The 27,874-nt window shown below is 40.9% G+C and overlaps 1 protein-coding gene across 1 annotated transcript in view; it reads left to right on the top strand.

Moving 5' to 3' along the window:
- CPB2 (carboxypeptidase B2) overlaps positions 1–27,874 on the top strand; it is a 78,389-nt gene that overhangs the window by 40,032 nt on the left and 10,483 nt on the right. Inside the window, exons 9-11 of the mRNA XM_077483238.1 lie at positions 2,166–2,256; positions 6,255–6,457; positions 19,682–19,766. Of these exons, the coding sequence (XP_077339364.1) occupies positions 2,166–2,256; positions 6,255–6,457; positions 19,682–19,766 (379 nt within the window). The remainder of the gene's footprint in view (positions 1–2,165; positions 2,257–6,254; positions 6,458–19,681; positions 19,767–27,874) is intronic.

The raw sequence follows: 27,874 nt of genomic DNA, 5'->3' as shown, positions 1-27,874 counted from the left end.
CCGCCTCTAATCCTGCCCCTAAACACGCTCTCATAAATTATCTAATGAAATAACACTATTACATTTTTTATGCAGAATTAAGTTATAAAAATAAATATTAACAACAACTTTAAGAATATTAACATAAAGCATATTTCATTGATCTAAAATAAAAGTCAGCAGCTAAAGTATTTGTAGCTGCTGAGCTGACTTTCAATTTTTGGTGAAGGAGCCTGGAGCACCGCTTTAAGTAAATATTTTAATGTTATATTAAATATAGCATTTCAATTTTTTTTAAAAACCAATGAATGACACTTTCACTAATTTAGGATGCAGAGAGACTTATAGCAAATCACAGCACTAGACATGGGAGCCAAAGTAAATTTTTCCTATTAAAAAGCTGGTGATTGGTTTCTAGGTGGCTGAGCAACCAATTACCAGCTTGTTAAGAGGGAAAAGTTAACTTTGGCAGCTCCCTCTCCCCACCCCGCCTTGCCCTCATCTCACTTTCAGTTTATTTCCACTCTCCTAATGTGATGAAGCTGGTGGAAACTTTGAAGGCTGCTTATCCTAGTTATGTTTTTAAATGCTCCCAAGGTTTTTTTTTGTTGTAAACCCTTATATATACCCATCAAATTGTGAAGTAAAAATCTTTAGGAGTTTATCTGCAATCATCTCTCATCCACAGCTGTTCAAAGTACACAGATAAGAGGATTTTTCTCAGCAGTAGAAGGCAGGGGATGGGGTTCTGATGTCACACACTGCACAGCTAGACCGCAGAACTCAGTGTAATCTGAGAACTGAGTGGAGGGAGGGTCGTCTTCCCTTCTACACTGAATCATAGGGAAACATACACTGTTAAGACTGTCATTCACCTGCTGTATGCTGGGGGAAGGGGGGGGGTCCAGTTTTCTGGAATTCTGATGTGTTGGCATGGACTATTAGGAGTGATTCGTCCAGATAGCAGGGGTAAGAAAGATCAAAGCTAAATGGCACTGGATGCTTTGGATTGAGGCAAGTGCACACTATAGAAGGATATGCTTTGTTAATTTTTAATTTCTGAGGTCTACAACCACTTAGATTCATAGGGATATAGGCCACAATTCCTGAAGGTATACATTCTTGCAGAATAGAACAAATACGTTACATGTTAGTGGTAATGCATTGGAATATAGAGATATTTGTGGATAAGAGGTTGACATTTGTCAGTTAGAAAGATTATATTTTTTTCTACTTTGTTAATCATCAAATCCAATATAGATAAGATACAAACTTACAGCTCAAACTGAATGTGTGCTAGCCTCAGCTCCCTCCCACATTCCAACAAGATGGCCGTCTGCATCCTGGCTTTTTATACCCACTCCATCTTTCCTGGTGGGTTGAAGAAATTTCTAACCTACATCTGCTGCCTGTGTAAATTGTCATGTCAGTTATTATTTACGGTTAAACCTTATATGAAATATATTTTTGTATATTTCATTAATACCCTTCGCACATACTTCCTGACAAAACCAGGGTGTCAAAAAATGTAGAAGATTATATGTAAAGCACTATATTAAATTTCTCAAACCTGTATCCAGTAAATCATATTTTCATCACATTATACCATTATTTTATCGATTTTAATGTGAAATGTAATAAAAATATAATATTCTTAACGGGCAAATTATCTTTCAATGGTTTGCGCCTATAAAATCCCATTCCAATCTCTTCTTTAATTATTTTTAATAATTTAGGGATGATGGTGACATGGACTTGTTCCTTCCTTATCCATAACTTATATCATTACATTTCTAAGGTATTTGTGGAGAGCTTATGGAGGTACCTACAGACTCCATAAGTACTTAGCCAAATCTATCACATTCAACATTCATAATGTGAAGGAAAACTCTACCTTCCACTGTAGTGTATGGTTATTTTAGATGAGTTAAACTGATTAGAGCATGCTGCCAAAGACTAATTTTTCTAACATTTGATATTACAAGGTCGTATACCCTGGTTGCAACAGCTAGCCATTTTCTAGTTACACAAAAAGCCAACATATACATCTAAATGTCTGCCCATAATTACTTTCTTCCAGATTTGTGAATCATCAGATACTCATCATATGCAACTGCAACTTATGTGAGAATCTGTTTAAAAACATTAAATAACTGTAGATGACACAAGCTTATTTTTTTTTTCAGCATCGGATGTGGAGAAAGAATCGCTCTATACATCCACATAGCAAATGCATTGGAGTAGATCTTAATAGGAACTTTGATGCAGGGTGGTGTGGTATGCTTTTTATGCTTTAACTTTATAATTTCACTTATGAAATATGTCAAGTATTTTTATTTTTTTCAATCAAGGGTTAACATTATGGAAAACATCCCATTCACCAAACTCAAATTAACTACTAAAAAAACAGCTACAATAATTTAATCATATTGTCGATATTCACTAGTTTATTCACAGAGTGCACATTAGGCAAATGAATGAGCATGTTTTAAAATATGCCCCTTTTTGGTTACATATTTGAAACTTATGCCCTGTACACACGGTCGGACATTCCGACCACAAAATCTGTTGGATTTTTTCAGACAGATTTTGGCCCAAAACTTGTGTTGCATACACACGGTCGGACAAAGTTGTTGGAAAATCCGATCATTCGGAATGAGGTGACGTTCGTTACGTACGACGGGACTATGTAGAAGCTAGTAGCCAATAGCTTTGGTCTCATAATTTAATCTGAGCATGCGTGGCACTTTGTCAGTTGGAATTCTCTACAAACGATCAGAAAAAGTCAGTTCGGATTTTTTTTGTTGGAAAATTTTAGATCCAGCTCTCAAACTTTTTCCGTCTGAATTTCTGACGGAAAAAGTCAGATAGAGCCCACACATGATCGGATTGTCCATCAACATAATCCGATCGGAACTTTTATGTCGGAATTTACGACCGTGTGTACAGGGCATTAGAGTAGCTTCTGCAATACAATTCCTATTGAAAAAAGTTCATACTAGTGCACTTTAGTAAATACATGTGTTAATATGTGCTGCGTTAAGGCAGCCAAATCATTTTCAAAAGTGTGTCACCGGCACAAAAAAATATATACAGTATCTCACAAAAGTGAGTACACCTCTCACATTTTTGTAATTATTTTATTATATCTTTTCATGTTACATCACTGAAGAAATTACACTTTGCTACAATATAAAGTAGTAGGTGTAAAGCTTGTATAACATTGCAAATTTGATTTCCCCTCAAAATAACTGAACTCACCGCCATTAATGTCCAACTGCTGGCAACAAAATTGAGTACACCCATAAGTGCAAATGTCCAAATTGGGCCCCAAGTGTCAATATTTTGTGTGGCCACCATTATTTTACAGCACTACCTTAACTCTCTTGGGCAAGGAGTTCATCAGAGCTTCACAGGTTGCCACTAGAGTCCTCTGCCACTCCTCCATGGCGACATTAGGGAGCTGGTGGATGTTAGAGATCTTGCGCTCCTCCACCTTCCATTTGAGGATGCCCCACAGATGCTCAATAAGGTTTAGGTCTGGAGACATGCTTGGCTAATCCATCACCTTACCCTCAGCTATTATTATTATTATTATTATGTTGGAAAACTGCCCTGCGGCCCAGTCTCTGAAAAGAGGGAATCAAGTACTGCTTTAGTATGTCACAGTACATGTTGGCATTCATGGTTCCCTCAATGAACTACAACTCCCCAGTGCCAGCAGCACTTATGCAGCCCCTGACTATGACACTCCCACCACCATGCTTGACTGTAGGCAAGACACACTTGTCTTTGTACTACTCACTGACACACACGCTTTACACCATTTGAAACAAATAAGTTTACCTTGGTCTCATCAGACCACAGGACATGGTCCATGTCCTTAGCCTGCTTGTCTTCAGCAAACTGTTTGCCGGCTTTCTTGTGCATCATCTTTAGAAGAGGCTTCCTTCTGGGATGACAGCCATGCAGACCAATTTGATGCAGTGTGCGGTGTATGGTCTGAGCACTGACAGGCTGACCCCCCACCACTTCAATCTTTGCAACATTGCTGGCAGCACTCATAAGTCTATTTCCCAAAGACAACCTCTTGATATGATGCTCAGCGTGTGCACTCAACTCCTTTTGGTCAACCAGGACGAGTCCCGTTCTAAATGGAACCTGTCCTCTTAAACCACTGTAAGGTCTTGGCCACCATGCTGCAGCTCAGTTTCAGGGTCTTGCCAATCTTCTTATAGCCTAGGCCATCGTTATGTAAAGCAACAATTCTTTTTTTTTCAGATCCTCAGAGAGTTCTTTGCCATGAGGTGCCATGTTGAACTTCCAGTGACCAGTATGAGAGAGTGAGAGCGATAACACCAAATTTAACACACCTGCTCCCCATTCAAACCCGAGACCTTGTAACAATAACGAGTCACATAACACCGGGGAGGGGAAATGGCTAATTGAGCCCAATTTTCACTTAGGGGTGTACTCACCTTTGTTGTCAGCAGTTTTGACATTAATGGCTGTGTGTTGAGTTTTTGAGAGGACAGCAAATTTACACTGTTATACAAGCTGTACACTCACTACTTTACACTGTAGAAAAGTGCAATTTCTTCAGTGTTGTCACATGAAAAGATATAATAAAATATTTACAAAAATGTGAGGGGTGTACTCACTTTTGTGAGACTGTATATGATACATGACTTTATCTTTAAATGTCAGATCTGCTGCAGTTATAAATCCCCCACCAACACTGTGGGGTAGGTAGCCTTGTGATAAAGAGCGTAGCTTCACTGACCCTAAAGTGATATATATACCTTACCACGTGAACAATTTTTTATCTGCGATTCATGAAAAATTCTTAATAAATTCATTCATCAAAACAAAAAAATAATAAAAACTGAAATGAAGGAAATTACTAAAATGAAAAATCATGTGTTAACAATAATCCCAATAATCCTCTTCACAAGCTGCTTATCCAAATCCCATGGGCACAAATTCACATCCCTGATTTGGAAAACTTTTCACCAATTTGGAAGCACCACCACCTTCTAAAATAGACACTCACCAGAACCAGGAAGAAGTTGCGCCTTTGGTTTATGCTGGGTTAACCACTCCACTCTTATAGGTATATCTGAGGTACCCCAAATTGGTTGCTCCTTACACCTCCACATTAGTCTCGGTATCTCATAAAACGCAGACATCCATCATTGTGCAACATATTTTTAAAATGTATTAAAATCCATAGAGTGAAAAGATAGTATATACACTCACAAGTCTGGTGCCTTTAGACCGGTACTGAGTCTTTCCAGCAGTATGTTTTTGGCCCTAGCTAGCGCCATCTTCCCGGGATCGGCGTTCATTCCAAGCCTCAATCTGGTACAGGTTGGGGCAGGAAAGGACGTTGGCTTCTACCCAGAAGCCTCTACGCGTTTTGCAGCCAATCATGCCTTATCAGGGTTAAGGTGTGTGTTTTTATGAAATACTTTACTTCGCTTTTACACAATGCAATACAATGCTGCCTGCCTCATCTTTCAGTGCATTGGTGTGAACTGACAATACATAGCAACATATTTCACCCTGTCCATGTATGGGGAGGTGCAGTAAACACATTCAGAGTTCAGTTACAGAAACAGAATTGTTTTGCAATTAAGGTTCAGAAAGTACAGCTAGCCTGGTTTGAAGACAGCCCAACCAGGTGCACTCACAATATGTACAGCAAAGAGTTAGTAGTAGGTCTCAGGTGTGCCAATATAGTCTGTCTTGAATGGTGGAATGCGTTGTGGCCGGTCAGTCTTTACCCAAATGGGAAGGCTTCCAGGAAGGAGGGTGTGTCCCTGCATTTTCCCTACTCATCTGAAACCTCTTCCTGACACTAAGCACTGACAGACAGGTAACCTGTCTCTGCACTACCCATACGCGAAATGTGCTCCAAGTCAAGGATCTTAAATAGACTCTGCCTGACCTAAGATGGCTGCCGGAGTAACATTGGGGAACCAGCATTCAATAAGATAGCTGCCCCAAAGACCCAGGAAACCATAGAGGAACCCTACTCCTCTTGACTTCCTCTCTCTCTGCAATTACGATGAGGTTTAGTGCCACCTGCAGTAGAGAAAAGCAGACTGTACCTGCCGATACATGCGCTGGAACTGTGCTGATGCAGCTCGACACGTGATGTGAACAAGCTCGATAGCATGCATTTTAAGTGCAGATAACCACAATACACTAGTGGGAATGGGCCTTAAGAATAAAGGAAAGTACCTACAAAATAACCATTTCATTATCTCTAGATACAGGAGCCTCCAGTAATCCTTGTCATGAAATATACTGTGGACGTTTTCCAGAATCTGAACCTGAAGTGGCTGCAGTGGCTGATTTTCTCAGAAAAAATTTGAATATAATAAAAGGTTACATAACAATTCACTCTTACTCTCAGATGGTGCTGTTTCCGTATTCTTACAAAAAGGAGAAGTCCAAGGATCACGATGAACTGGTAAGAGACAGACCCATTTTGTACATTTTTGTAGAAGTTTATATATTTATTGGTGACAGTCTAGTGGCTTAAAGAGAACAAAATATTTAATGTAATTGTAAATGTGTACCAGTATAATCAATGTAGAGCCTAACTCAGTTTTGGAAAGAGTGAGAGAGGGCATCTTTTACAGGAGAGAACAGATCCCATTCTGTTCTCTTTTGCCAGACTGGATTGGACCTGAAGGTAGCCAAGCGCGTGTAAATGGACACCCATGTTTACATCTGGCACTCCATAGAGATTGGAGGGTTCGATTGTATCTGGCTAAAAAACAATTTGATCGGACTCTCCTTTCTCCTCTATGAAGCGTAAAGGGACTCATGTCAGTTTAACCTGGCTACCTCCGGGCCAATCTAATCTGGAAAAAAAAAAAAGAGGAAGGGGATACCTTCCCCTCCGGCTGGCCAGACCGGGTCAGAGGGCAGCTGGTGTAAACTGACAGACAATCTATTTACATCCAGCTGCCCATAGAGCAGAGTAGGCTGTCTCTGTGCCTGCTCTGCCCAAGTGGAGCAGACATGGACCTGTAATTTGCCTGCTCCACTCAGCAGGAGATCAGCCGACAGATCCCCTGCTGAGCAAAAACAGATCTGGCCATGTGAAAGGGGCTTAAGGGTTAGACCATCTGTGAGATTTCTAAAGCTTACCACAAGGGTTCTTCCCAGCCTAGCCTTTTTACTGCCTGAGGCAAACTGTGAATTGATGCTTCTCCAAGTACATCCAAGAGCTCTTTCCTAGTAAACCTTGCATGCAAGCTAGCAGGACATGCTATCAGTTTGACATCCTGTTTGAAGTCCCCATCTGTGTATACAATCTTCTAATAGCAGCTATTTCAGTGATACATTAGTACCTTCTATCTATAGTAAGAATATTTAATTTAAATTTCATTGGTCAAAGTGTATTTTTATCTTTAGTGCTTTTAACATTTTTAAAAAGTTCAATTAAATTTTGAAGACAACATTACCGAAAGGCGGACCTTTTCTTTTCTTGTCCCCCCCGCCCATAAAAAATATGTATCTAAAGTAATAAAAATGTTATTGCTGAAAAAATAGGCCAATAGCTGAAAAGTGGAAATGGTCCTGGGACTCGTCTGATTAAAGTGATTCTAAAGGTCATATTAGAAAGAAAAATATTTGGCTATTATATATGTACCACATCCATAATCTATATAATTGAAAAAAAAAGAACCTTGTATTTTGGACTTTAATAGTACGAGAAAGGGACTAACACAAAAATTACTTAAAATATTAATTTTTATTACAAATAATAAAATAATGTGTTAAAACCACATTGGAAAAAATCCCTCACAAAAATTAGGCCATATACATTCATAATGTATCAACTTTGCTGAATTGTCCAAGAGATATACGCGTTTCACGCCATTAAGCTTGTTCAGGACCTTTTATGCCTTGGTAGCAAAGAAAATTGTCACAGCGCTTTGGAGATATAGCAAGGAGACGGTGAACGGTGAACAGATATAGCAAGGAGTTTTGCACAGTCAGCTGGACATGAATTATAAAGGTTGACGGAATTAAAAATGTCCCAACTAGACATTTCTTCATCTGGTGAGGGTAGAATAAGCCTTATGTCATATCAGGAGACAAGTAATTATATGAACAATTGGTATAGATACTTATCTGCCACAAAACATTGTTTATATCTAGGTCCAATCACAACAATAGAAAACTCAGTATCCAGGTGACCGCATATTCTATTCGGGGGAGCTGCACACACTAGGGAATCCCCCAGTTATATACACCCAACAACCTGAGGAGCACCTATACTCCAGACTATCACCATGGATTTCTGCATTATTGTCTTCCTTTTTTTCTTTATATGTTCTGCATGCTATTATTTTTGTAGAGTTGAATGTTTTACTGACAGAAGGAGCCAGTCTATGAGAATTGGAGTTTAAAACGAGATCACCCAATGATGTGTTTAGGGGTTGCTAGGGTAAGGTGTTTGGCACATGGGGAGTGCACTGTAGCTGTTGTAAGTGGTTCACTGATTTGGCACAAATATGAGCACAGGTTAATGTGAGCATATTTTACAATTATTTTATTTATTTCAAGAACAGGCTCGGGTACAAAGCTAGGGTACAATCAGTCAGTTACAGCTTACACACATCTGGATATACACAGTTAGTTACATACCACAGTATCCCAAGGGTGTGTCATGGTTGGAAACAGTGCACGGCCTTCCAAGGGCAAATTAAAACATCGCTACTGGGGGTGTCTCCAGTGATCTGAATTCCCCAGTCCTACCTATCCAGTAGTGTCATGCCAGTGAGGGCCCCGAACCATCCCCGAGCAGTTATATAATTTAATAAAGTGAACAAAGAAAAACAGAGAGAAGGTAAAAGGAAAGGGGGAGGAGAGTAAGGAAAGAGACAAAGAGATGGGAGAGGGGATAGGTTTGCGTGGGAGATGTGTCTAGCATAAGCTCGCCAAACACAGGCAGGATTCATATCTTACACCAATGTTGCACTGTATCCGAATGAGTCAATATTCAACTACAAGGGGTAGGTGTAGCATCTCAAGTCGCCATCTAGTCATTGTCAAGGAGGGCCTGCCCCTCCTCTGAAAAGAAGAATGCATTCCATCCTGACCATGTAGCAGAGTACCGTTCCTGCTGGTGTTTAGCAGAAAGAACCAAATCCTCCAGCCTGCTTACTTCTCTTACTTTGCACACCCACATCCCGATTGAAGGGGGGTGGGGAGACTTCCACCTAAGGGGAATACAGGCCTTGGCAGCGTCTAGGAGGTGGAGAATAATAGATTTTTTGTAAACCTTCCCTGGTATGTCAGATGCATGTAGGAGGAATAAGGCCGGGTCGTCCGGTATTATCCTTTCCGTAAATTTCTGAAGGATGCGCCGAACCTCTTTCCAGTAATGTTCCAGTTTGGAGCATGACCAGAAGATGTGTAGCGTGGTGCCCTCTTCAATTTGACACCTCCAACAATGGTCGGAGGTGTCGGGGAAACATTTTTTCAATCACGCTGGCGTTCTGTACCACCTAGTAAGGATCTTGAAGTTAGTTTCCTGTGTTTTGGTACAGATAGATGATCTGTACGTAAACCTGAGTATGTGTTGTCTCTGTGATGTATTGAAGGTTTTAGCCAAGTCCCGTTCCCATTCCGTAATACAGGTCAGGGCGTGAGGTTCCGCAGGGATGTTAAGCAACTGGTAACAGGATGACAGCATGTGATGCATCGCTCCCGTTTCCGAGCAGAATTCCTCAAAAGGGGCAAGTGACCTAGCAAACAACCTCGGTTCCGGGAGGGCTCTAAAAAAGTGGGTAATCTGGATGGCACGCCAAAACTTCAGGCGAAACATGCCCGACTGGTCCACCAGTTCTGAAACCATTGGCCAACTCCCTGTCGTTACGTATTTGCCAACACGCCCGCTGCCTGCTCTCAGTAGTTCCCAAAATCCCGCGTCCTCTATACCTGGGGGGAAGAGCGGGTTTCCCAGAATAGGGTAGAGGGGAGAAGTCCGAGATGAGAGGGAGGTAGGGGTAACCAGGGTCCAACAGAGTCTGGCCGTATTGCCTATGATTGTGTGATTTCTCACTTCTCTTGGTAGGGAGGAAAAGCACCAGGGCGCCTTACCCAGAGGTATCTGTGATTGGTCTTGTTCAATTCGGACCCAAATCTTAAGGTCAATATGTCTATTTCAGTCGATCAGCCTACTTAGGTGCATAGCTTGACAGTATTTACGCATGTCGGGGACCGTCAGTCCTCCATATTACTTAGGGAGCATCAACTGCTCATGCTTTATTCGCGGATGCCTCTGCGCCCATATGAAGTCAAAGAAAGTCCTCTGGACCTGTTTAAGATATGCGGGTGAGATGTGTATAGGTAGCGCCTGTAGGAGGTAGAGGAACTTGGGGAGAATGCTAATTTTTATAATGTTGCAACGGCCGAACCAGGAGTGGAGGCCTGATTTCCACTTGTCTAAGAGTGACTTAACTCTCTTCAGCAGTGGGGGAAAGTTAAGTTCGTGAGCACATTTTAAGGTATATTACATTTATGTTTATTTTTAATGTACTATACTACACTGAAATGAAAAAAGATGAGCCTTCACGCTACCACGTAAAAAATGCAACTAAAGTATATAAATATCTTATCAACTAGCAATGAATAAATATATAGAAATGTAAAAAAATATATATATGTAAAAATATATATTCACAAAGTGCACGTGCAAATATATAGTGCAAAAAAATGCAGCAAGACGAAATAGTGAACACAAAACTATCATAAAGAGTGATAAAGGAGAAAAAAGTCCTGCGCAAAATATGCCAAAACTATATATATGTAAATAGTCCAAAAACTGCTGAGTGCAAACCAATGTGTAAATAAATCAATATGAGTATAAATAAAAAGTCCATATAATAATAAGCACCGATGATAAAAATATGATGAACAAACTGTGATATAGATTCAAACAGTAAGGGCTCCCAGAACTCTCACCTTAAGACAGAGAAAACAGGCTCATCACAAACACAGGGGATCTCCCATTTCATTCCTCATATCCAGCCATCAAAAGAATCCAGATGAAAGATGCAGATTTCTATATTCGGCCACTAGAGGGCCATTAATAGCATAAATGCTTATACTGTTAATCCAGAGGATATATTCCGTAGTGTATGGCTCAAAACAAGAGGGGGGGGGGGGAGAAGGCAGAGAGAGAGGAGGCTACAATAGTGTAGTATTTAAAAGTAATAAAATCAATTTATTAATAAAACATCAGACTCTCACATTATAAATGAAAAAGCACAGCAAGAAAGATAAAAATGGTGGCGTGGCCTCTTCCGCCAGTCCTACTCTACTTCCGGTGCGTCCTACGTGGAGTGGCCGTAGGACGCCTCGGAAGTAGAGTAGGACTGGCGGAAGAGGCCACGCCACCATTTTTATCTTTCTTGCTGTGCTTTTTCATTTATAATGTGAGAGTCTGATGTTTTATTAATAAAATGATTTTATTACTTTTAAATACTACACTATTGGAGCCTCCTCTCTCTCTGCCTTCTCCCGCCCCCCTCTTGTTTTGAGCCATACACTACGGAATATATCCTCTGGATTAACAGTATAAGCATTTATGCTATTAATGGCCCTCTAGTGGCCGAATATAGAAATCTGCATCTTTCATCTGGATTCTTTTGATGGCTGGATATGAGGAATGAAATGGGAGACCCCCTGTGTTTGTGATGAGCCTGTTTTCTCTGTCTTAAGGTGAGAGTTCTGGGAGCCCTTACTGTTTGAATCTATATCACCGTTTGTTCATCATATTTTTATCATTGGTGCTTATTATTATATGGACTTTTTATTTATACTCATATTGATTTATTTACACGTTGGTTTGCACTCAGCAGTTTTTGGACTATTTACATATATATAGTTTTGGCATATTTTGCGCAGGACTTTTTTCTCCTTTAATACTATACTACACTATTATATATTTTTCTTTCTTGGGGAGATACTGCATAAAGGTGAATTCAGAACTGGAAATTGGAATAACTAACTTTGAGATATCTGAAAGTTTGTGCTTTTGGTAAGCATTTAGGCTGAGGTGGGAAAACCGCTCACAGATTATTGGTGTTTTGATGCATTTTGGTGAACACGTACACAAGTGAGCACGTTGATTTATTTTTTTAGAATGAGTATTGGAGATATTACACTATATGAGTTTTTTGCTTTTGGAAGCACACAGAGCAAATAAGAAGAACACTAAATAAACAGAGAAGACACAGAAGGGTTGGAGAACAAGGGGTTTATTGGACCCAATTTTTATGACTGGGCCAATGGATCTGGTAAGAGTCTGGGAGATTGGAGATTTTAAAATATACATACCTGTTCGGAAATTGAAGCCTCCTTCTCAATCCAATGTTTCTATGACAACCCTGCTTCCCTGCTCATAGCTGACTTTTTTTATTTCATAGTATTTACTTGTGCCGAATATCTAGTGTTTGCCTATGTCAGTCTTATCAGCTTCAGCTGATAGGACTGCAGTAATGCTGTCCAATGCCTTTTTTTCCACTCCATGTGATGTCACATGGTCACATGGAGTGTAAGAGGAAGCTCTGAGGGATTATGCAGTCTCGTGGGATTTCAGTGTTGTGCTGTAGGAAGTCCTGATAATAGATAGACAGGCACACAGAGTGTGCCATAAATCATGGGAGATATGGGCATGCTCAGTGACGTAATTCTAAAGAACAAAAAGGATTACAACAATACTATGCAAGTAAGGATATATCTACAAGCAGTGTTCATTAGGGTTTTTTTTTATGCTGATTCACAAGGGACAAAGTTGTGGGGGAAAGTTTACAACCACTTTAAGTATTAGAATCTGCTATACAGATAACCCAAGTAATGGGTTATCAACTCTCTCACCAAATGCCTGCGCTTCAGTTGACGGAACTGATGGCAGAGGGGTCCTTATGGACTGATGCAATGACCCTGGTGAACCCACTTGGCATTTCTGTAACTTCTGGGAGCAGGCTGGCCATCCCACTCTGTGCTTCTGGAACAGCTGAGGATACACTGGCAAACAGACATCAGTAATGTCAGCACTCTGTCCCAAATACCTGTCTCTTTCCCCAGTCCGAACCTTCCTGGGCAGTTAAAACTGACCTCCTGCCCTCCTCTCCAGTTACTGGGACCCCTAGATTATTTTTCCTAACAGAGTGCAGTTCCAAATAAAGGTGATGGAACTACACATCCTATAATCCTCTTCTTCAGCACACATTCTCCCCTCTGGCACCCAGTCTGGGCCAATTAGGAAGGTACAATGAGAGTCAAAAGGAGCATAATGGATGGACATACTGGAATTTGCTGTCCCACGAAAGTTTGGTGTAGTTCAGTCAAACATTACCTACAGAAACCTTGTGCCAGTCCCTGGCTACACAATGTACAGAGGTTGTAACCCTTGTTTTATTATTTCACCAAAGGGTGAAAAGATACGTGAATCATGGGCCTTGAATTCCGATAACTCAAGTTTGGTGCTGCAAGTTTGGTGCTGCCAGTAAGGCAGGCCATATAATTTAAATGTATTTTCTTTCAACCAGCGGGTTACATCTCACACCATGAATCTGGCTCTGGTTTTAATGCTATAAAAGCAACATAGGGCAGACGTTGGGCTAGGATGCCCTTATTGCTTCTGGTGGATTTCCTGATTAAAGCCTCTTTTGGCTGTTTTCTTCTTTTATAGCATATGGATTGTCTGCATTAATTTATATGTGTGTCACTTTTTTGCTTATCTTCATGCGATACCAATGTGGAATTTCCCTCAGTTTGAAGTGTTTGTGTTCATTAAATTTTGAATACACTGAAGTTTTAATTGACAATTACACTTCTACTGATGGTTACCTTGTTTGTGTTTTGGTATAGAATTCTGCATCCCTTTTCAGATTCACTGTACCCAACAAGTACACCTTCCTTTGAGCGAGAATCTAATTTTGTACCTTTTAAACATTTTTTTTAGATGGTTCAAATTCGGGGCAATTCTATTCCACAGTTCATATGGAGTTTTCTCCAGTTGATTTTCCTGGTTGTCGATTTTGGAGATAGCAAGTGGTCATAATTGTCACCTTCCTGTATGTGATTGGCATATCTGCATCAAACAGCATGGTTCTTCCACTCTCACATAGAATACAGTTCATTCTTTCTACAACTGTTTTGTTCTGGGTTATATGGTACAATAGTTTGAAATATTATGCCATGCTTTCTGAAAATCGCCTGAGTGTTATCACACATATATTCAGCTCCATTGTCTGTGCGCAATACACTCAGCATTTTGCCAAATTTTGGTGCTTACTTGAGCCAAATACTGTTCAAGTTTCACTGGTACGTCACTATTGTTGTGTAATACAGGGGTCTCCAACCCCCCCCCCCCCCCAGGCTGTGGACATTGCCGTCCGAACCCTGTTTGCAGCTGGGCCACACAGGCTGCACTGGAGGAGCTGCAGTGGCTGATAGGCAAATGCTGTTGAGGTTAACTGCACATGTGCCGGTTTCCTCATGCTCCTGAATGTTGGAGTCTATAGCGCTGAGAAAAGACGAGGAGCGCCTTTCACTGTTGAATTTCTTTCACTGCTGTCAGAAATTGTCCCTAAACTCTTAAAAAGTGTCAAGTTGCATCTATTGGTGGCAGGCTACAGTGGAAAGGTAATGGTGGCAACTGACATGCTGCATCTGGTGGCAAGTAACAAGCTGCATATGGTGGCAGGTGATGGTGGCAAGTAAAAAAAGCTGCACCTGGTGGCATGCAAATGTGGCAAGTGACACGCTGTATCTGGTGGCTGGGGACAGTGGCAAGTGACAAGCTGCATCTGGTGGCCGGCAACAGTGGCAAGTTACATGCTTCATCTGATGGCCAGGAATGGTGGCGAGTGACACGCTGCAACTGGTGGCTGGCATCAGTGGCAAGTGACAAGCTGCATCTGGTGACAGGTGATGGTGGCAGGCAATGGTGGCAAGTGACACACTGCATCTGGTGGCAGGTAATGGTGGCAAGTGACATGTTGCATCTGGTGGCAGGCGACAGTGGCAAGTGACACTTCATCTGGTGGCAAGTGACAGTGGCAAGTGACAAGCTGCATTTGGTAGCAGGCTACGGTGGCAAGTGACATACTGTATCTGGTGGCAGGCGATGATGGCAAATAACATGTGGCATCTGGTGGCAGGTGGCGGTGGCAAGTGACACGTTGCATCTGGTGGCAAACAACAGTGGCAAGTGACAAGCTACATCTGGTGGCAGGCCACGGTGGCAAGTGAGAAGCTACATCTGGTGGCAGGCGATGGCAAGTGACAAGCTGCATCTGGTGGCGAGTGACACACTGGCGACAGTGGTAAGCTCAGGGCTCCCACTGATTCTGCCTTATGGTGCATTATGGTGAGTGAAACTATTTCATTGCACATGACAATATAATAATGGAAGTAATGCGCTTCAATAATTGATGATTGACGCACTAAGACCAGCCATTCCCCCTGACAACACTGCCATCAACAACCCCCCCAACCCCCCCCCCCCCCCCCCAGTATACCTGGAGTAATCATCTAAAAAAGTGAGAAAATCTTCTTTCCTGGAGTCAATTTTTCCATTGGACCGCATTGTTGCTCTGCTTCGGAAAGGTATTTCTTGTCATTTTTCCTTTAATACAGCTGGTACAGTTTATTGTTTTATAACATGGATTCATTTTTATTGCACTTGCATAATCTTTCTCAGTTAATTTCTTTATTATATCAAGCCTTCTGTGCCCAAGTTGTCTGTGCCATGTGTGAATGCAGTTTGAATGTTTTTCCTTTTTGGCGGTATTAACCAACTTATTGCAGTTCATCTGTAATTTTAGCCTTTGCAAGTAAGCTATCACCTTTTGTGATGGCACAACTGTAGTTTTGGAAGGTCACTACATTGCCTTGTTTTGTGAGCTTCTTCACTGAGAAAGATTAGTTTCATAAGTAGGGACAAAGAGGACAAGTTTTCTTCTGGTCAAGGTGAATAAAGAAATTTAATTTGTAATGCAACTTATAGCTCATAAATCAGCAGACCATGCCTGCAAAGATAAGGTGCAGCTTTTGGATTGAAAAACATTCTGAAGCAAAATCAGTTTCTTCCTTCCTTTACACTTTTGTAGGTTAGTTTCAGAGGCGGCTCTTTAATTAGGCAAAATAGGCAGTTGCCTAAGGCCTCATGCTCATGGCAGCCTAATTTTCCTAACACATTACTCTACTTTTCAGGGACAGGAACCATAACGCTGCTGTGCTCAGGCAGTGTTAAGAGCCCCGTCTCACTCAGGAGTGGGGCCCCCGGAGTCCTTAACAAGCAGCGAAGAGCTGCTTGTCAAGGAGCAGACCAGGAAGCTGACCACCACATCCTTAACAACAAATGAGTCATCAGCTGTCAGTTGAATGAAAAAAAAACCCTGCCCACAGACCCACACAACCACCGGCCTGGGTTGTGGGGAAGAGGCCCTTGTCCCCATCAACCCCCCCTTGTTGATGGCATGTGGTCTGGTATGGCTCACCCCCCTCCCCCTTTCCTGGCCTGTGGTTAAATTTTGGCAAAAGGGCCTGGTATGGATTGGGGGGGAACCCCATGCCATTTTTTATTTTTTTATTGCTGCCAATGTTTTTATTTTACATTCAGCTGTCAGCAGGGGAACCTCTTTGACAGCTGATGATTCATCTGTTGTTAAGGGAAAACCTGCTGTGCAGCCCACGGACAAATCCCTTGATTTGTTTTTCCCATTATGGGCATGAGTGGGGCCTCATGTCTAAGTTTTGCCTAAGGCCTCACAAAGCCTAGAACCACCTCTGGTTAGTTTGTTTTTGCATTCTAGCTTTCCAGATTCTGCAATCTGCTTTTAATTTACCTTGTTTCATACACGTTACTGTTTTTATTCAAATTTTTGCCTTAAAAGTGGTTGCAAACCCTAAAAAAAAAAAAAAAAAGAAACCTGCAAGACAAAGGCATAATGAGCTAGTATGCATAGCACACCACAAAAAGGTGCCACCCTACTAATTATTAACTTAACAATAATAGTGTAACCCTGTAATGTATGGAAATCTCAATAAGCTTCAATATTACCACAATACTGGTCTCTGTGATATGCAAATCCACATGTCATTCAAACTGAAAACAAGACATAACAAATGAAACTTAGCAGGGATGGTGGAAACCCCTCTACAGATAATTGCAATACAAATTAACTTTAAGTGAAACAACTTTAGTTGGGAGGTTCACTCCATTAAAGCACTTTGGATTTTTTATTTTTCTTAGATTGTTACACTTAATTTTATATGTTTTAGTCACTATTATAATGTGAATTATTGCACTTGAAGTTAATTTTCCGCTTTGTGCACTGGTATGCTGTCATGGTGGAACAGGAAGGGGCCATCCCCAAACTGTTCCCACAAAGTTGGGAGCATGAAATTGTCCAAAATGTATTGGTATGCTGACGCCTTAAGAGTTCCCTTCCCTGGAACTAAGGGACCAAGCCCAACCCCTGAAAAACAACCACACACCGTAATTCCCCCTCCACTAAATAGTTTCATAGGTTGAATAAAGACACCAGTCCATCCAGTTCAACCTGAGTGAGTGTCTACAATTGTCCCCATACATTGCACACTCACATCGGTCCCTACCCTCGAAGAGCCCACAATCCAAGGTCCCCATTCATATACTAGGGCCAATTTTTTTGCACAAAAGCCAATTAACCTACCTGCATGTCTTTGGATTGTGGGAGGAAACTGGAGTATCTGGAGGAAACCCACGCAGGCACAGGGAGAACATGCAAACTCCAGGCAGGTAGTGTCGTGGTTGGGATTTGAACCAGCGACCCTTCTTATTGCTAGGTGTGAGTGCTAAACACTACACCACTGTGCCGCCCTAAATGATTTGGACCAGTGCACAAAGCAAGGTGCATAAAGACAAGGATGAGCGAGTTTGGGGTGAAGGAACCTGCAAAGCAGGCCAGAGCAGAGACTAGGAGCCAGGCCTTCTGATCCAACATCAGTGCTCAACTTCACAAATCATAAACAGAGCCAGAGTTAGGAACGGAGCCCGGTCAGGGGTGAGCATCAGCACATGAACAGGATGCAAAGCCAAGGTCAAAGAACTAGTCAGATCAGTAACTAGGAGAGCACACAGGATCAGATATGGATACAGCTGAAGATCAGTCAGCAAAGGATAGGAGGCTAGACTCCCTTTAAATAGGCCGTCTGGCACCAACAGGAATTATGCCTGTTCAGGTGCACACATGCGACTAGAGCCTGTTAGCCGTTTGGAAACTTTCCCTATGGGAAACTATGTGCTTATCTATGTGCACACACTATGTCTCACAGGGGTTATATCTTTCCATTTATAGCAGCTCCATTTAGGTTCATTGGTCTGGGTATGCATGTGTATGTGAACACAAAGCTTTCGATACCGGTGTGTTACATGTGACAACGTTATCAATATTGCATGTGTGTCTGTTTTTTATATTAGGGGTTATCTGGGGAAACACTCTATAATTGATGTTATTGTCCAACATGCTGACCAATTTTCACCCACTACTTTGAGATTACAATAAAGTTATTTTCTATTTTTTTCAAAAGGTATACCATTGTTGACCCTCCATATTGCTTTCCATGGGCATTTTTTTTTTGCTCCATCATCCCCCACTTTTTTGTCTCACAGGGATACCCTGACAAAGGGTAAAACATTCCCATACACACACTCCTAAACCTTGTGGATAGCCTGCCTAGAAGAGTTGAAGCTGTTATAGCTGCAAATAGTGGGCCAATACAATATTGAACAGTACGGCCTAAGACTGGGATGCCATTAAAGTTAATGTATGTGTAAAGGCAGGCATCCCAATATAATATAACATAAAATAATATATATATATATATATATATATATATATATATATATATATACACACACACACACACACAAACGTGTGTTTGAGCTTTGGGGTGCACACCCTAATACAATAGGTGGCGCACGCCTATGGTCAGGAGCCAATTGGTGTAAAAGCCAATGGAGCAGACCGTAGCGGGAGGTTAAGGACAAGCTGGGGTTGGTGCAGATGGAGTTCAGAGAGTGGTCAGATGCGGCAGGTCAGTGACTGTTAGCATACAGGATAACACAGGATATACAGAAGGCTGAAAGACAAAGCAGCACTGAACCTGAGCACTGGGTGTGTTTAAATAGCATGGTTGGTGCCAACATCTACCACAGGTTGTGCAAGTTCGTGCATGCGCATATACATTAGCCAATGCCCAATTCCTGTGAGCACGAAAAAAGGAACCCGTTTTAATCTGTGCACAGAAGGCCTTTCCTCACACTTCCACCTTAACTGCAGACAGGAAACAGCAACTTTATTCAGGGAAAAGACATTGACATACCATAGATGCAGCTACAAAGTTATAAACACTGCCATCTACTGTTTCGACAAGTTCAATGTGATCCCATTAGAGCACATACACAAGAAACCTCCAGAAACCTGCGAAGGGGGCATCAAGGTTTCGAATGCTTAGGGACCTCCACAGAGTTAAAAAAAAAAGCTGTTATATGATACACAGTAAAACTTTCCTGGTATGAACAGGTCACTTGAATGGTTGTTAATAATATTCAACTCTAATATAATCTAAACTGTCTCTTTAAAGTTGCTTTCGCTAATACAATTTTTTTCTTTAGGAACAGCTGGCAAATAGAGTCATTGATGGTATTAAGCTATCCTCAAGAATCAAATATATATCTGGCACAGGAGCAAATACGATCTGTAAGTATTGGTTGCAACCAATATATCTATTTAGCCCAGGGGTGTCCAAACTTTTTTCAAAGAGGGCCAGATTTGATGAAGTGGATATGCGTGCGGGCCGACCATTTTGCCCAACATTCTTTGAACCATTAAAATGAAGTTCAAATTAACTAATACACTGCCCAACATGAATTCTCTTGCCTTTGTGGCTATGTGTGGTAAAAGAGTCTAAGGATGAGGTGGCGCATGTTATTTGGAGAATATATATGTTGTGGCCCCCAACAAATCACTGAGCACCGCTCATAACTAAGGATGAGCTTGGGCGTGTTATTTGGATATACCGTATTTATCAGCGTAGAACATGCACCTTCACTTTAAGAGGGAAGTTTCAGGAACATTTTTTAATTTTAAATGTAGCACTGACCCCCGAAGGAGCTGCTGGTTAAATTGGGCTTACCGTTACCTTCTTCACTTTGCCTCCGTCTAGGGGTTTCCTGTGGTAGATGGCCCAGAGAAATGCAGAAACTGACACTGGATCTTCTTTTGGGGTTTTTATTTAGAAGATAACACAGTTTCTTAATGAAGGGTAGAGGGTTAGGAAGAAAGCTCAGGTACTTTTGGAACTGCAGAAATAGGAAGTCTTTCACAATAGAAATCCAGAGAATTATTGTTTCACAACTTGATTCTCACAACCACCAGATAGACCTCCTCTCACTAGACCTAGCAGCTGGTAGGGTGTTAAGTAAAGCAAAGTCTCTGTCACAGACTTGAATGTAGAAAACTTGAACAAATTCTCCCCCACAGACTTGTATGTAGAAGACTTGTGAAAAGTCTCTGCCACAGACTTGGATGTAGAACTGAGGGATGTAGATACATTTAAAGAGCTATCATATGGTACCAGTATCTTGCAGCTGGTCCGGTGATAACGTATGAGTGCAGATTCATTCAGTGTCCTTCAACTGAACCTCCAGACTCCTTCAGAGAAGCCAGCCTTGTGCATGGCCTCCTCCCGAAGAGTCCTCCCCTGGATGCTTCTCCAGTTGCTGGGCCTTGCCTCAGATGATACGGCACTGGACCACCTTTAAATCCTCAGGCCTCAATAGTTGTTCAGGCCTGTCCCTACAGTTGCTTTGCCTCGGGCTATCCAGCCCCGAGACTCGGAATTGCATGGATCCGAACCCCAGTCCAGGAGGCTGGTCAGGAGGACCAGGACCAAACAGACAGAAAGATCTTCTGGACCGGAACCCAGAAGCACGCAAGGTCAGTACCTTAAATATCACCTCCCAGAATGCACAGTAGGATGACACTCCTACTGGGCTGGTTCAGAGAAAGAATGGCACTCAATACGCCCAGCTAAACTGTGTTTTCACACTTGCCTGCGGTGACAGCGACACCTGTGGCCAAGGAGAACCCAGTGCAATCCAGCTAGACTGATACTGAAACCATAATTTAGCATAATTAGCCCTAAAACCCAACTGTGATTTTAGGAATATTAATTTGCAAAAACATATAACGCATGCTCGTAAGGAGCTGGCGCTACATAAATAAAAAACTGTGAAGCAGAATAAGGGTCAGTGCCCATCAATGCAGCCTAATAAGTGCCCATCTACAGCCTTACCATTGCCATGAATGCAGCCTCACAAGTGCCATGAATGCAGCCTCACCATTGCCATGAGTGCAGATTAATCCATGAACATCTGCAGCCAGGAAGGGGGCGGGACAAGTGCCAACAGATTACACACAGGAGAATCTCCTGTTTACTCGGCAGCCTCTTTAATACGCAGTTCTGCCTCCGATGATAGACTAAACAGTCGTCCAATGCCAGCCCAGGACTTCCTATTACAGAGGCCTCTGAGTAAACAGGAAATTCTCCTGTATGTAATCTGTCAGCACTCGTCCTGCCCCCTCCCTGTCTCCTCCAAGGCAGCCAAATTGAACGATCGGCATATAACAGGCACACATGGTTTTCACCTGATTTTCAGGGTGAAAAAGTTTGTTTTATACGCCGATAAATATAGTATATATCTTTTGTGGCCCCCTAACGAATCCCAGAGTGCGCTCAGGGATTCGTTGGAGGCCACAAAAGATATATATATATATATATATATATATATATATATATATATATATATATATATATATATAAATATTACACACACACACAAACCAGTGGGGCCACCCACTGGCTGGACTTTGGTCACGCCTGATTTAGCCTATGATAACCATACAATATGAGCAGAAAGTACAACGTTTTCGATTAGTCATATCCTGTAGTACTCCACCATGCAATACTGGGAGTGTAGTGTCATCACAAAAAAAAATGTGTGTGCTCCGGTGTCCACCACCCCACTTTGCTAGCCATTCTCCAGTATTTGTGGGATCTTGACAACTTAAAGGTCCAAAAGCACTTTATTTGGGGTGTGCTGTCAGCTTCAGGATACACTTGAATCTCTCTCCTTTTCCTTTATCTCTAGACTTCACTTTCCCTCAAGCCTTTTCTCTATTCCCCCAGATATCAGCAGCCATATCCTCCGCTGGTCAGACTCAAAAAGGAATATAGACCAAGCAAAGGGGATCCCATTGCATAAAACTATTTATTTAAAAAAAGTCACAAATGCTAACTCACATTAGAAAGTGCCTATCACTCGGAATGCAGCTGTGAACACACAGCCACTAGAGGGAGCGCAATCACTAGAGATTTGGTGTGTGTTTCATCCAATCAATGACCTCTTCAAGAATTGGCCATTAACTCTTTCCTTCCTTAATATGCTAACATTAAACTGCTGCGCACAATAAAAAAGACACAGAATAAGCAAAATAAGCTGAGAAAGGTAAATTTGTATATAATTCAAACTATATGATGGTATCATTGGGTACTGGGAGGTAGAATTAAAACGCAAATCTGCCCTCTCCATCTCCTCTCCCTCCAGTGGTCAAGAGAGGAAACGTTCAAAGTTTATAAATAAGTGATTTAATCATAATCACAGCTAAAATGAACAACTCCACCCCATACATAGTGCAATATTGGTAGTAAGAATAATATAAAGGAAAATATTAAAATCTCATTATAGCCCAAATTGTAATGGATGCTGAATATACATAGTAATAAATAAAAAAATGGATTAAAAGTCTGAAATAAAGCAATTTAAATTGAGACCCAATGGTTCCAATGTATTTAATTTATAAATTCATTGGGTCTCATTTTTTGACATTTCCCTTTTCATATTTAAGCCCCTCCCATTATTCACTATTCTGTCTATCCCATAGAAAACAAGCTGGCTAGGATCCTTATAATGCTTTAACCTAAAATGATTCGATACACTATGTTGTTTATAGTCCTTTCTAATATTATTCAAATGTTCACATGTTCAAATGTTCATCGATCCTTATCGATAGGATCTTAGTTATTTGAGCCACGTACTGGAGTCACAACTCCAGGGCATAGGTAACGAATTTACTGTGGCAATATATGAATTTATGAATACTATATTTTCTATGGTGGATAATGACATGAATTCCCTCTTCTTTTTCTCCTTATCAGACACTTTACCTGCATCTTCCACATTTACCAAGGCCCTTTTGGTCTAAAAATGTTACATTTCTTTACTGTGGATCTAAAACATTGTGAACCAGCTTAGTTCTAAGAGCTGGGGCTATCCTATAAACACATTTTGGCTTTGCCCCCAACACTGGGAATACACTTTGCTCCCATTGCAACACCTTTATCCTGATTGTATAACTTTTTATCATAACAAATATAGTAGTTCTCCATTGCAATTTCAGGATTTTTACTATAAATTCAGTATGTTCTTGCTTTAGAGCTGATAAATTGGTTAATGACCATAATATCGCTTCTAGACAATATTTTGTTTTATATTTTTATAAAGTGATTCAACATCTACAGTTGCCAGAATATACTCCCCATTTACTAAGGGAAGGAAAGACTTTCCCTTATTTACCAAAGGTTGTAGGTATTAGATTGAATAGCAAATTGGGTGACAATATGATATCCGGCACCTCATCCCTATTGAATTGAAAATAGCAACAACAGGATGATTGTGCAAAAATGAAGTTCTGGACAGTCGCACTCCAGAATATAGCCTTTATTAGTGAAAAGTCCAACAGATACAAGCAAAAAATAAAAATAAATGGGACAAACGAACAGACGCGTTTCACACTTACCAGAGCTTAGTTATAGCTATGACTAAGCACTGTTAAGTGTGAAATGCGTCTGTTCGTTTGTCCCATTTTTTGGCTGTGGTTTGTAACTGTTGGACTTTTTACTAATAAAGGCTATATCCTGAAGTGCGGCTGTCCAGAACTTCCTTTTTGCCTCACGTTGCTATATGCTTAGCCGTCACCTGGTGTTCCAGTTCCGAGGAGAGTTCTATATCTACATTTCCACCCGGAGCCGTGATCCCTTTCCCTTCCCCTATTTTTTCTGCACCAGGAAGATTGGGAATATAGCGGTGCCCATAATTGTAAGGAAAACATTTTGTATAAAAAAAGTTTATGCATATAAAATTACAACAATATGGGTTCAATAAAAAAAATCGGAGTATAGTATATATCGCATTAGTGGTCACTGGTGTCCATATATAGGAGACGATCAATATTTGATGTTATATCCCAACATGTTGCGCCGACATTGGCTTCTTCAGGGACCTTCTTAGGACCACCAATTTTCATAGAGCTTTAATGAAGATAAGATCATATACCAAATCAATAGTTATTCATACAAATACAAAAAAAAACTAATATTCACATATCATGGCTTATTCTGTCCATTCCCCTAACAAACTCACCCAGAGAGACATCAAAGTATGTTCACAAAAATATCAAGGGGGAGCCTCTGTGCGATCATAGGGGACACGTGGGGACCAGGCGAAGGGAATACGATGAGCAAAAGGACTTACAACATCACATACGGTATTGGACACAAACAACATATGTCCAATTTGTGGGCTAACATAACCTCCGCTATACTTACAAAACTCTGATATACACATGGATAAGTACAGGGGTGCCAGTAACTAGCTGCGCTCACAAATACATGGTGCTATCATACATTGATCACTGCCGAGAAAGGTGAGATAATTGGTCTTACATGCTGCATCATTATACTAACAAAATATATAATCACAAACAAAAACAACTCCATCTAAATGGAAAAACTTTCAAAAATCACAGTGTCAGGTAGAACTGATGCCTCAAGGGAACCTCACACAGGAACAATCCTCAGGTCAGCAGCCAAACATAAAACCACTCAAAATATATACACATCTAGATTACAAATCAGACACCTTATTTTCAATACAGCACCAGTATATAGGTCACAAACACATTACATTACTGTGGTATATACATACTAGTCACTCATAGCCTTACTATTAATGGTCAAATTATTACCTTTTACTTAGCAGCTGTTAGGTGCGACCTCAACAAGTCACCTATTTGTCAGGTTATGTTACCGTTTCCCAATTGTTAGTTAGAGTTCCTATCTGAGCAAAGAGACACGGAGATATTCAGTATTTCTGCTCAGAAGTCCGTCGTTAACTCTGACTGTCTCTGACTGACTGTGGCTCTGAGGCTTGTTTATTACATCTTTTATACACAGAAAAGGGCAAACATCAGCAAATGTAAAAAAAACAACATTTTCAAAGTAAAGACAATTCTCCGGGTGTTATCAGCTGATAAGACAATCTTCTGGGCGTAGACTGCTTTTTAGGGCTGATGCGGCCTCTTCTTGATGAGTACGTGACAAAAGATGATGAATCCTTATTTTACAGAGAGAAATACAAGTAATTAGTAAGACATAAGGTCAACCATTTTGTTTCAACATATACCTTAATCCTTACATTTCCCCCTTTGACATCACCCCTCCCTCTTGCCCTGGGTCCACCTGAACAAGTTCTAGTCGGCCTATATCCAGAGTACTCTCCCTGACCGCGAGTTGTCAGAGGGGTATACACCCATCCCCCTGGACAGTACCAACATCTAAAATTCAGGAAGAGTGGCTTTTCTGACAGATGGGTGATGTCAAGAAACTAAATCTACCTATCTTCACAAAAGTTCCATCTTTTCCGCATCATTTACCTTGGCTTTCTTGCAAAAGCATATGAGCAGTTTAAAGCATGCATAAAAGAAAAATACGAATAAGAGCACCACTATAATCGTCATTGCTGCCTTCTTAACCCAAGAGAATAACCCTGAGAAACGAAAAGTTCCACCAAACGGATCCCAGTCGCGACCAATATTTCGGGCCTTCTCTTGTAAATTCTTTACTTCCATACGGTGTTGTGCAATGATGTCATAATAATCAGGTACCTCAATACTGGTATTATGTATCCAAGTACAGCACTCATAGTCCTCAGTAGTTTCACAGAGTCCTGTCAGTGCTGCACTCATACTTTCAATTGCTAATTCATGTAATTCTAATTGTTGTCTGATGGCTCTGGTCTCCAGATTTAACTTAGTAATGTCATCAGAGTTTTTCTCCAAAACATCATTAATAATTCCTGTATAATTATTTAGTCGTTTCATTAAGTCTATACCCCATCCTGTCCAGGACGGGAACCAAGCCCATGCCATGTCCTTCTTCAAGAATATTTCTCTTTTACTACGATACCTGAGGGGATATCTAGGATGCATGCTAGCTTCTAATAGGTGATCACCTCGTTCATCACCTACTACTCCCATTACTGGTACTAAACTTGCGAGGTAGCACCATCCCTGAGCTCTTCTAGGTATCCAAGTATAACATTTATCCTCACAACAGATGTATATATTATTTCCCAGTGCTACTGATCTTGAACTGATATCATTTCTATAACGAGAGGTGTATCCATAGAGGGATAAGTTGGATACTAACCACCTAACATTATTATCCACAATGTTAGTGAGGAAGTCAGATAATGTCTGGTGTGTGCTGGAATTACTGGGATAGAATCTTCCATTTAATACAACAATGGACAAATTAAACTTGCTGTCTTGGCATTCTCCATTTCCTCCCGTTGTGTTCCCTAAGTTGAAACACCAATCAGGGAAAAAGGCGAGACCATTTGACTTAAACATTACTGTCTCACTGGTATTTGTTCTAATTATGTTAATGCTACTGTTAGCAAGATCAGTATAGTTTATAGGAACTGCCATCAGTGGTATACTTGCTGTGCTGGGGTGTAATTTGCTACAAATCCAACATTTCTCATATCCTGACTTCTGGGCATAAGCATATTTAAACTTCAGTAATAACATTTTTTTAGAAAATCCTTCATCCTTGTGTATTTTATTCTGTGAGGTAACCAAACTATTAGCCAGAATTACTGAAACAATAAAAAGATACATGTTGTCATTTGCCAACTGGCTCCTTTTTACAATGAGAAGCGTGGATCCAGGTAGGTTTCCCTTCCAATTTCACTGAGGTTGCTGTAATCAATAGCACCTGGAAAGGACCTTCAAACCTTGGTTCCAGTGTCTTTCTGGTATGTTTCTTTACATACACATAGTCTCCTGGTTGTAGATCGTGTGTACCTGTGACAGAATTAGGGTCTGGAAGAGAAGAATACACACTCTTGTGGATTTTAGTCAGACGCTGTTGCAACTGTATTACATACGTAGTTAAACTATCACATTGTAATTGCATACTTTGAGGAAAATATAAACCTAATCTAGGTGCACTTCCAAACAGTATTTCATATGGGGATAACCCTGTTTTTCCTGTTGGGGTGTACCTAATAGAGAACAAATCTAAACTAGGCACTCAAGCCATGGTTTGTTCAACTCCTGCATAGCTTTTTGTATTTTCAGCTTGATTGTACCATTTACTCTTTCTACTGATCCTGAACTCTGTGGGTGGTAAGGAGTATGAAAACTTTGTTGAACCCCTAACATTGCCATCACATTTTGCATTATTTCTCCCGTGAAATGTGTCCCCCTATCTGATTCTATTGTTTCTGGGAGACCAAACCTAGGTATCAGCTCAGTAATCAGTTTCTTGGCGGTGGCTTTTGCCGTAGCTGATTTCACAGGATAACTTTCGGACCAGCCTGAAAATAGGCAGATGCACACGAGAACAAATTCAAAGGGGCCGCTCTTAGGCATTTGTATGTAGTCAATCTGCAGTCTCTGAA

Source organism: Lithobates pipiens, unplaced genomic scaffold (genome assembly GCF_037356315.1).
Source record: "Lithobates pipiens isolate NorthernLeopardFrog02 unplaced genomic scaffold, aLitPip1_a1.2 Scaffold_16, whole genome shotgun sequence".
NCBI classification, from domain to species: domain Eukaryota; kingdom Metazoa; phylum Chordata; class Amphibia; order Anura; family Ranidae; genus Lithobates; species Lithobates pipiens.
Note: the sequence above shows the minus strand (reverse complement) of the source record. Positions and strands in the feature narration are given on the sequence as shown.